Source organism: Eumetopias jubatus, unplaced genomic scaffold (genome assembly GCF_037043125.1).
Source record: "Eumetopias jubatus isolate StellerSeaLion01/CBP00866 unplaced genomic scaffold, mEumJub1_p1.0 scaffold_9, whole genome shotgun sequence".
Taxonomy (NCBI): domain Eukaryota; kingdom Metazoa; phylum Chordata; class Mammalia; order Carnivora; family Otariidae; genus Eumetopias; species Eumetopias jubatus.
In genome coordinates, this window is record NW_028274815.1 from 128701509 (window position 1) to 128711929 (window position 10421).

The following is a 10421-nucleotide window of genomic DNA, read 5'->3' on the forward strand; positions in this document are numbered from 1 at the left end:
TGACCTGAACAGCTTTAGATGTCAGGTTTGCCTGGATTTTGGTTTGTGTTTGATCCCAGATGTGCCTTTTTAGGAATTTCACATGAACACATGTAAACAGTTACTTTCCTAAGCTGTCTGTTGATTGTCAGTGGTGGGAGATGGCTAGCTTTTATGCCAAGATGTGTGATTTAGTGGTTGCCCATGGGTATTCCAGAGTGATCAGCTCAAGAGTTGGCAGTGACTGAAAGCTGTTTTTTCATCTATAGCTTTACAGCCGCAGAAATCGCACCGTTTGTTGAGATTCTGCTAACAAACCTTTTCAAAGCTCTCACACTTCCTGGCTCTTCAGAAAATGAATATATTATGAAAGGTAGGCCGTTTCCCTGGTGTACCAGACTATAAGAACCCCATCTCCAATTATAGGGGTGAATGCTCTGAGTTGTACTTCAGGTTACGTAGTCTATGAACCAGATACGGTGGGCTAAGCATTAGGTAGGTTTAGATATTTTTAAATGGAAAATCTTTTGTTTATACTTAATGGTATTTTCAGAAAAAAATTTACCCTAGTTTGATATAGAGCTCCTCTTGTTAAAGAAAAAGTAGCAAACTCCCTTTTTCTTTACCTAGATTGACTTTCTTGAGGGCAGAGATCAGATGAGACATTTGTTGATGGCATGCTAGATGCTAGGCTAGGTCTTGGCGTGAAGCCCGGGTGCTCTTGCTGGGCTGCACACGCATCCTGCCTCCGCAGAGCTACTGCCTAGAACACAGGCAGCTGTCGGCCCCTGCCCACTGCCACACGAGGAGAGCGTCTTGGTGACCGCTCTGACTCAGTCACTGTTGCATTCCAGCAGCCTAGCTTTTCAAACAAACTGTCCCTGATGGTGGGTCAGGCCCCCTGGGGTATGTTGTGTATCTGTGTGTACATGTGTTTATATGTGTGGATAAGAGTGTATCTAGGTATGTATTTGTGTTTTCAGCACCGTACTTCTCCCAACGGTGATGCGTGACTGCTGTTGTTTAATGTCTGTTTCTGTGAGGTTAACTGGCGTGTAGTCTCATTACCGTGTTCCTAGGGTGTGCGAGAGCACCCGGATGCATACCTTCTCAGTAGTACTGTTGGATGAGTGAGTCAGCAGACTCTGCCGGCCCAGAGGTGGGGCACTGATCCATCCTCTGGGGACAGTTTTCTCTAGGGAGTGAGGGATACGCAGTGGTTAGCTAGCTGGAAGGTGAGTCTGGCTCAGGGAGAAGAAACGTGGTCAAGTTTAGGGGGCAACAGAGGATAACTTTCTATCATCTGCGCCTGATACATAGTAGCTGCTGTACTTGGTAAACATCTGTTCTACTTGTGAAGAAACAATTATGTACATTTTTAGCTTAATAATGTATCTATCTCCCATGCCAAATGTTTTTAGGCATCTCTTAATGAGCAGTATTCTTATAGTGTGGACCCTCCATAGCTTTATGTGTATTTTTAGATTTTTCTTGGGCTCCTAATTTCTCTTTTTGGAGGGAGATGAACAGATGGTCTTCTCTCAGTTTTTGGTAGGCTGTGATGTGTCCATTAGGCTAGGGCTAAACATTACCTGCCATTGATTTTCTAAGTGAAGAGACTGGAAACTGTACTGTCTTCCACCTACTGCCCCCCTTCCCCTTCTCCTGTCATTCTACCCCTTCCTCCTGCTCAGTGTTTGCCTCTTTAGTCACTTATTATTTCTTACTGTCCCTTTTTTCTTTTAAGCCTTAGGCTTTCTGAAAGTAGCTAAATTTTGTTATCAGTCCTTGGCATAATTTTGAAAGGAAAGGATATTTAGATTGTTTATAGGGAGCTATCTGGGGGTTGCTTAAGTGTCTTAAAATTTTGTTGGTGAGTCTGTGGACTTTTTTTTTCGTAATCACTGTTTTTTTGTGAATTTTAACTGTTCTTGCTCTTTTTATATTTTACAGCTATCATGAGAAGTTTTTCCCTCCTACAAGAAGCCATAATCCCCTACATCCCCACCCTCATCACTCAGCTTACACAGAAGCTTTTAGCTGTTAGTAAGGTAACAAGACCAGTTTTAAGAGTGTGGTTGCTTTTTAACTTACGCTTCAAACTGTTTGAGCCTCAGAACTCTCTGGCAGTGGGTCAGGCTTAGGAAAAGTTCTCTGGATTCTTCCTGACCAACAGTTAAGTACCTTTTAAAAGTGTGGGGAGGTATTAAATTGGAGACATTACAGCACTTGCCTTTGTAAGTGTAGGTCCAGAAACTTTAAAATGTTTCATTTGAATTCTCATTTAAAAAGTAACATGTTTCATTGACTACAATTGAAAAAGTACAGATAATTGATCTGAAATGATCTTAGGTGGAGGAAAGCAGGCTCTGTACCAAGTGGACAAAAAAAAGGCTACTCAGACTTTTATAAAATGTAGTCCCTTGTGTCTTGGCTCCTTTACTCTAATTTGCCCCAAGTAAAGTCCATTCCTTTGATCAAAAATTTTATAGATATTTTGATTTCATATTTATTAATACTAAGATTTAGAAAATAAAAGTCCGCTTAAGGCTACCAAAATTCTTTTTTTTTTTAAGATTTTATTTATTTATTTGACAGAGAGAGACACAGCGAGAGAGGGACCACAAGCAGGGGGAGTGGGAGAGGGAGAAGCAGGCTTCCCGCAGAGCAGAGAGCCCGATGGCGGGGCCCAATCCCAGGACCCTGGGATCATGACCTGAGCGGAAGGCAGACGCTTAACGACTGAGCCACCCAGGTGCCCCATGCCAAAATTCTTTTTGAGATGCCTGTTCCTAATTACTCTACGGAAAGGAAATAAATGTATAGAACTATTACAGGGACTTTGGAGAACAGTCATCATTTTCCCACTGAGTTCTGGTAAGGGTGTTGGACTGCTTTGGGCCTTGGGGGATTGAGAAGAGAAGAGACCTTGGGTCTTCTGCTGTCCCCCACCCCAAACTTCTAAGTTCATCAACTTCATATGGTAGCCTTCCAAGAAGGACTTTGTTTGATGGAAAATAGGGTTATGTTGCTTTAAACATTGAAAACCACTGATAGAAAGGAGTGTCACTCTGGAGGTACAGACATTGAGACCCATAGAGGTTAAGGCTTGCCTAAGGTCCCACACAAGTCTAGAGGCACAGCCTGGTCATACTTGTCCCTGCTCGTTTCTTCCAGCACTGCTTACAGGGTTGGCTCTGGGGGAGCACGTGGCTTTCAGACAAGTTCCTTATAGCACTGGGAACACGGAAGCTCGTGGAGTCCTCTGCCTGTGACTTGACTTATTTTTCATAGTGGACTTTTGCCCATTAAAAAAAATACGAAGAAATAGGCATTAGTGAATATTGTTTTATTTTCTGAATTTTAAAGTCCATATAAAACTTTAACATGTATGTAGGCAACTGTAATTGAGGTTTTTTTTTTTTTTTTAGTACTGATTTTTTTAAAAGATGGCCTCTCAATGTGTTTTAGAAGGGATTGGTGTGTGTGTTTTATTTTAGATATTTAATATAGTCACTTGGATTATTGGAGAGTGGTAAGCTTTCTGTTTTTAATTTCAGAACCCAAGCAAACCTCACTTTAATCACTACATGTTTGAAGCAATATGTTTGTCCATAAGAATAACTTGTAAAGCTAACCCTGCTGCTGTTGTAAATTTTGAGGAGGCTTTGTTTCTCGTGTTTACTGAAATTTTACAAAATGATGTACAAGGTAAGTTAAAAGGAGTTATTTTCTTTCTTACTGAATAAAACTATTAAAGTGGCTAATAAAATGGAACCTGCCTGTGAGGTATGTGCCTTTTTGTGGGAGCCATTAGTTATGAAGCTGACAGCTCTGTTTTTACTTTTATCAACAGAATTTATTCCATACGTCTTTCAAGTGATGTCTTTGCTTCTGGAAACACACAAAAATGATATCCCGTCTTCTTATATGGCCTTATTTCCTCATCTCCTTCAGCCAGTGCTTTGGGAAAGAACAGGAAATATCCCTGCTCTAGTGAGGCTTCTCCAAGCGTTCTTAGAACGCGGTTCAAACACGATAGCAAGTGCTGCGGCTGACAAAATTGTGAGTGGGATTTATTTTGATGTCACTGTCATTTTGTAAGGTAGCAGAGAGAAACTGAGGATGGCAGAGTTTTAAAAATTCTTAAATGTAACAAAGTGGTTACCAGAAAATATTAATGTATATTTTGCTACAATTAGGTATCCTTTAATTATCTCCATGGTAGGAAATAAAAAAATAGAGCCAAATAGGTTAATTTCAAGAACTTTAAGGCTTATTGTGATGGGATATTTTCTCTCTACACTTCAGAAGTAGGAACAAAAGCAAAAACGCTAATTATTATAGCATGCACCGTTTTCCAAAACATCACCTGCTTAAAGTGTAACTTTTGGAACAGTTAATCCTTGCCTCTTTAACGGAATATTATTTGATCTAATTTGTTGTAGCCTGGGTTATTAGGTGTCTTCCAGAAGCTAATTGCATCCAAAGCCAATGACCACCAAGGTTTTTATCTTCTAAACAGTATAATAGAGCACATGCCTCCGTGAGTATGAGTAGAACCCTCACTGTATAGATTACTCAAAGACTGTTGGGTACTCAGAAGATGCTGACTTGATACATTGTTGGTTTCATTCACTTCTTTAGTGAGTCAGTTGATCAGTACAGGAAGCAAATCTTCATTCTACTATTCCAAAGACTTCAGAATTCCAAAACAACAAAGTTTATCAAGAGTAAGTAAAATTGGGGCGCCCAAGTGGCTCAGTCGGTTGAGTGTCTGCCTTTGGCTAGGGTCATGATCCCAGGGTACTGGGATCGAGCCCCACATTGGGCTCCCTGTTTGGTGGGGAGCCTGCTTCTCCCTCTCTCTCTGCCTCTCCCCGTCTTATGCTCGCTCTCTCTTTCTGTCAAATAAATAAAATATTAAAAAAAAATAAGTAAAATCGTTTGGCCCTTCTTACAGAAATAATGAAGGAAAGTAGCTAAAACCCTTAGCCTTTATGGTTACACATAAACGTTTTATCGGTTTTAATTCTATAAAATATTTTAAGATGTTTGTATTCTCCAAATATTAAGTCACTTTGAAATATATTGTGTTCCAAAGGTTAGTTTCTGAGTTTAGATATCAAAATATTTTTTGTCTGTACTATATGTTAATTGTATAATAAAGGGAATATTGATCCCAAAGTTACCCATTGGTTTTAATAATTATGACTGTTTCACGTGGCAGACTTGTGCTGAATCACTTGTTTAGTGCACTGAGGCCTCTGTATTGATATTCTGCATCTCCTTTCAACAGGCTTCTTAGTCTTTATTAATTTGTATTGCATAAAATATGGGGCGCTGGCACTGCAAGAAATATTTGATGGCATACAACCAAAGTAAGTTTGTTTTTATTACTTACTGTATTTTGTTTTTTAAAGCGAAAAAAATTGACCTCTTTTAGCACAAACCAGTATTTCTATTTTATAGATGGTTTTACAGTTCTTGGTGGAGCTACAGTATCTTTCTGGTTTTGAAAATATTCTTAGGACTATTGAGTTGCAAAGAAGAAAATCCCTGCAAACATTTTTCTAACTCCCACCCCCGCCTTCTATACAGCCGGTGTTCTATGTGGTTCTGGATGGTTGGGGTTGTGTCTCCAGGAGCCTGCCTTTAAGGCCAGTAGTGTGATTTTTCAGATGAAACTCTTTGCTTTTTACTTAGTGTACATACAAAGAATGTAGTTAGATGGCATCTCCCATTTCATAGGGAAAGGAAGGATAGAAAGAAATGATAGAGAACAATTTGGAGAAAAAAACTCAAGTGAGATCCCCGTATTGGTATTATATCAAAAAAATTCCAGATTGAGATGAAAAAAATGAATTAGCCTGAAAAAGTAGTACCAGAAAATATGCTTTTCAGCTGTAGAGATTTGTGAGGAAATCAGTTTCATTAACTGCTAGTGGGTAAACTGGTATGATCTTTCTATAAAGCAAAAAATAATACCTAGAGTATTAAAATGTCCGGTATCTTTGATATCCACTATTTCCACTTCAGGTAATTTTAGTGAAGTAGAAACTGAGGATTTTACATCATTTGGTATTGCTCTTAGGATGTTTGCAACAACATTTTGATTGGTGGCTAAATAATTTTTATAATATAGCCATTAACACTTACATCCTTATAGGTACGTAAGCATAGGAAGTTGGGAAGTTTATAATCCAGTAATGTTAAAACTAGTTATTACTGGATAGTGGGGTGATGGGTAATTCTTTTTCTTCTTTCTCTTTATTTAATTTCTAATTTTTCAAAGATTTCTTGAGTAATTAAAAAAGTGATAGAAAAGTGGTTGTGAAGATTCCACATGAGCACAGACTTTAGTATTTCACAGAAGTTGTTGGCAGCGCTTGGCCACAGGGCCAAAGTTTGAGGTTTCATTTTTGCTTTGTCATCTCTAGGTCTCTGCCATTCAGTTGACCAAAAATAGTAGCCCTGTTATTTTGGATTTTATTATATTCCTAAGGAGTCAGTGTAAATAACATCTAAGCATTTCACAGTTTAATTATAGTGATAGTCTAATATTTTATTTTAATAGAATGTTTGGAATGGTTTTGGAAAAAATCATTATTCCTGAAATTCAGAAAGTATCTGGAAACGTAGAGAAAAAGATTTGTGCGGTTGGCATAACGAAATTACTAACAGAATGTCCCCCAATGATGGACACAGAGTATACCAAGCTATGGTAAGTAGTGCTCCAAACTCTGGGAATTACAGCTTCCTTCCCTTATGACTGCAAAACTAAACACGCTTATTCTCCCGAGGGCTGAGAATTGGGTTCTGATCTCAGGTTCTCCACTAGCAACCATCAGATCCAAGACAGGACTTGTGGGTCCTTCTGGGTCTAGAAAGATGTTTCCTGATTCTTTACTTTATTGGAGGGGGTTCATGTGCCCCCTTTGAGAATCTGGTGAAAGTCGCTGGTCTACATGATCTCTAGGAATGTTTATGATGACACTCAACTAGTTGGCTTAAATCTTCAAGTGGAGAAATTGAATAGGGCTAAAAGAGGGTCTTATGTGCTTGTGTTCCGTGACTGGTATTCCTGGCTTTTCTAGACCTCTTGCTCTCAGGAACCTTGCCTCACTTTGGGTTCACTCAGGCACCCTCTTCCAGAAAAGGATCTGATGATTCGAGGCCTATTTCTTCTAACTAACTTCTGGCAGCAGTGAATCTCTGGTTTGGCTTCAGTCACATGGCTTCAGTCACATGTGACACAGTGGGTCACACAGCCAGCTGGACAGTTCTGGGGATGGAGTAGTTTCCAAAAGGGAAATTGGCGTGCTGTGGCCAAAAAGAAGTTAAGAGTGGTTTTGGAGGGTAGCTGTAAGAACTGATGTCCATCCCATTTCAAAGGTCCCTTGCAGCTCTTGAGACTGTGCCTCTATAATTTGTGTCTCTGAGGAATTGCTGCTCTTTGTTTAGATCTTCAGAAGTATTCACTTAATCTTTTGTCTGCTTGCTTGCTTCAAATCCAGGACTCCTTTATTACAGTCTCTGATTGGCCTTTTTGAGTTACCTGAAGATGATACCATTCCCGATGAAGAACATTTTATTGACATAGAAGATACACCAGGGTATCAGACCGCCTTCTCACAATTGGCATTTGCGGGGAAAAAAGAGCATGATCCTGTAGGTCAGATGGTGAACAATCCCAAAATTCACCTGGCACAGTCACTTCACAAGCTGTCTACTGCCTGTCCAGGAAGGGTAAGTGTGTTGTCCAAGAACTCTGACTACTGGACCCCTTTCTGGGAAGGCCAGAAGGTAGTAGTTATGCTGGTGCCTATAGTTAGGCCTTAATTTTCTTTCATTAGAATGATGTGCTAGAAGTAGATTTTAAGCAAATGACTTTTGGAATAAGGACAAAGCGGGGGATAAAACCCGCTCACACGTCCCCCACACACTTTTTAAGTTTTATTTATTTATTTAAGTAATCTCTACACCTGACGTGAGGCTTGTACTTACAATTCCCAAGATCTAGAGTCGCTGGCTCCGACTGAGCCAGCCAAGGCACTCTAAAACCCTTTGAATAGAAATGTATTTATTTCCCAGATTGAAATCATTCTTCTATTAAAATGTAGGCATTTTTTTTTTAAACTGCAACATACTCAAATATTGGATCGTGGAGTAAACATAATGGCTGTAGAGTTGCATTATCCAGCACCTTTTACAGAGTCTTCTAGATTATCAGAGAAAATATATTTTTCAATGTTTTATTATGGAGAACGTCAAACACATAGAAATAGCATAATGAACCTTCACATATAGACCTTCAAAAAGTACCAGTATTCTGCCATTCTTGTTGCATGTGTTTCGTCTTGGGCATGATGTCATTTCACCTATATGTCCTTAATTATGCATTGCTCACCAATAAGGACTTTTTTTTTTAATCCCCACAATGCCACTACCACACTGAACAGCAGTAATTCCTTATGGATCTGCTTTTTAGACCTATCCAGTTCTGAAGGTGTAAAGCAATTGAGATCCTTGAGAATCTCTGTAAGAGTCACTGGTGATGGATTGTCCTTCCCAAGACATGGCAGTTCTGGAGAAGATGGGGCTTGTGTTGGTTTATTAAGATCTCCAAGGACCGGCATGTTTCCCATCTCTTGTAGGTTCCCTCGATGGTGAGCACCAGCCTCAATGCGGAAGCGCTCCAGTATCTCCAAGGCTACCTTCAGGCGGCCAGTGTGACACTGCTTTGAACTGCGTTTTCCAGATTGGCTAAGCCAACAATGGTTTCTGAGGAAATCACATAGACGTCTGAGCACAGCTGCATTAAAGCAAGTTTTCCTTTTGAACTTGTCACAAATTCCATCTTGTAAAGAATATTAAATGTTGCTTTAAGCTGAACCTTGAGCAAATTAGGTGGTTTGTGTGATCATGAATAGAAGTGGGTGACTTTCCAGTTTGCAGCTTCCAGGGACAAGTATTAGTTCAGTATACGATCATGAGTTGAGCATTTGCACTGTTGTTGGGATAACTTTAAAATTCTGATGGACACTGAGCGTGGAGACTTTTTTCTGTTACTAAATTGTTTTGAGGCATTGCCATTTGTGTTTCTCTCTTTTGTATTTTTGTCTGTTTCCATAAGCTTTTATTGGAAATGTGAATAAGTAAAGAATCACTGGTGTAACTTGCCAAGAAATGCACATTTCATAGTTTTAAATCTAATCCGAAGTTTTTTTTTTTAAAAAAAGCCCTCAAATACGTGTCTAAGAATATCTTAAAGACAGGTTTTTGGTGCTAATACTATTATAATGAATTTCTTTAAATAATTGAAATTCAAACTCAGTCTTTCCTTACCAGGGAAAAGGGAACATTAATAAAGGTTTGGGGCTTATCTATTAGAACTTTTCTGGACCCATTTCTAGGTGGCAGCATGAACTCTGGGCCGGATGGTTCCCTCTGTGGATTGGGGAGAGATGCCCTTCCTGGCTTCACAAGGCTGTTGAGTACGTTAGAAAGCGTAGACATTTGCCCTTTTTGAGAGTGTCTGTCTTTTCTGCAAATTGGCAGTTACTTGGAACTTTTCAGAGTACAGCCTGAGGTCTAGTATGAGCCATGAGAGTGGGTATATGCTAGCAAACAAGGCTGCCTGGGCAGGTTCTAGAACAGTTGGTTTTTAAGGAGTAATCAGACTATCTCAATTGAGAGGCATAGTTTACTTCTGCTGGAATTGTCCGTTCAGTGCAGATTAAATTGAAATCTCATTCTGCACACATCAGTGATCTCTCTCAAAATTCAGGCACCTGACTTGAATGTGTTTTCTTCACATGCTGTTTTTGTAGTGTTGGCATGAGAAACCCTCCAGCTTAATCAGTCTAAGTGTTGTATCAGTCTACTCATTTTTGTTTGTCTTGACATAGTAATGGAAGCATTAAATCATATATCACTATTTAAGTGGTCACTGGCAGGATATTGAGATATTACTGGGATCTACTTTTGAAGTATAATTTAATACAGGTAAAAAATCTGTAGTGGAAAACAGTCGGTGGTGATGACTTATGTTTGCTGCTTATTACGTAAGCTCCGAGAGCACCTGTCTGGCAACGATCAGGTAGAGCTCTTGGTGAACAGTCAGGTAAACACACGGCACATTCTGTTGCAGAGAACCCTTGCTTCAGCATCTTAGCCTCGGAGGACTGAGCAGGTTGTGAATTTTTTCCTTCTTAAAACAACTAGAAGGTGATTTGTCTTTGTAAATGTGCCTTTTAAAATAGTTTCTGAACAGAAAGACTGATACCTTTCCTATCCTTTACTCTGGCACAGGTCATTAATTCTCATGTTTAAAAATGCTTTAAATGGAAGTTTCTCATTCCATCATCTTAGTTTACCTAGCTTTTAAAGATTTTAAGAGCTGGTATGTAGTGAGTTTCTGACAGGTCTTAGTGACTTTC

At 39.4% G+C, this 10421-nt stretch overlaps 1 protein-coding gene across 2 annotated transcripts in view; it reads left to right on the forward strand.

The window, feature by feature from the left end:
* The window catches only part of CSE1L (chromosome segregation 1 like), a 42873-nt gene extending 33999 nt beyond the window's left edge, over positions 1 to 8874 (forward strand). For both annotated transcript variants that reach the window (XM_028125216.1, XM_028125214.2), the window contains 10 exons: positions 249 to 352; positions 1933 to 2030; positions 3540 to 3690; positions 3836 to 4044; positions 4428 to 4525; positions 4627 to 4712; positions 5279 to 5360; positions 6557 to 6703; positions 7497 to 7728; positions 8637 to 8874. In XM_028125216.1, coding sequence (XP_027981017.1) covers positions 249 to 352; positions 1933 to 2030; positions 3540 to 3690; positions 3836 to 4044; positions 4428 to 4525; positions 4627 to 4712; positions 5279 to 5360; positions 6557 to 6703; positions 7497 to 7728; positions 8637 to 8726 — 1297 coding nt within the window. In that variant the 3' untranslated portion in view covers positions 8727 to 8874. The remainder of the gene's footprint in view (positions 1 to 248; positions 353 to 1932; positions 2031 to 3539; positions 3691 to 3835; positions 4045 to 4427; positions 4526 to 4626; positions 4713 to 5278; positions 5361 to 6556; positions 6704 to 7496; positions 7729 to 8636) is intronic.
* Positions 8875 to 10421: the final 1547 nt, after the last annotated feature.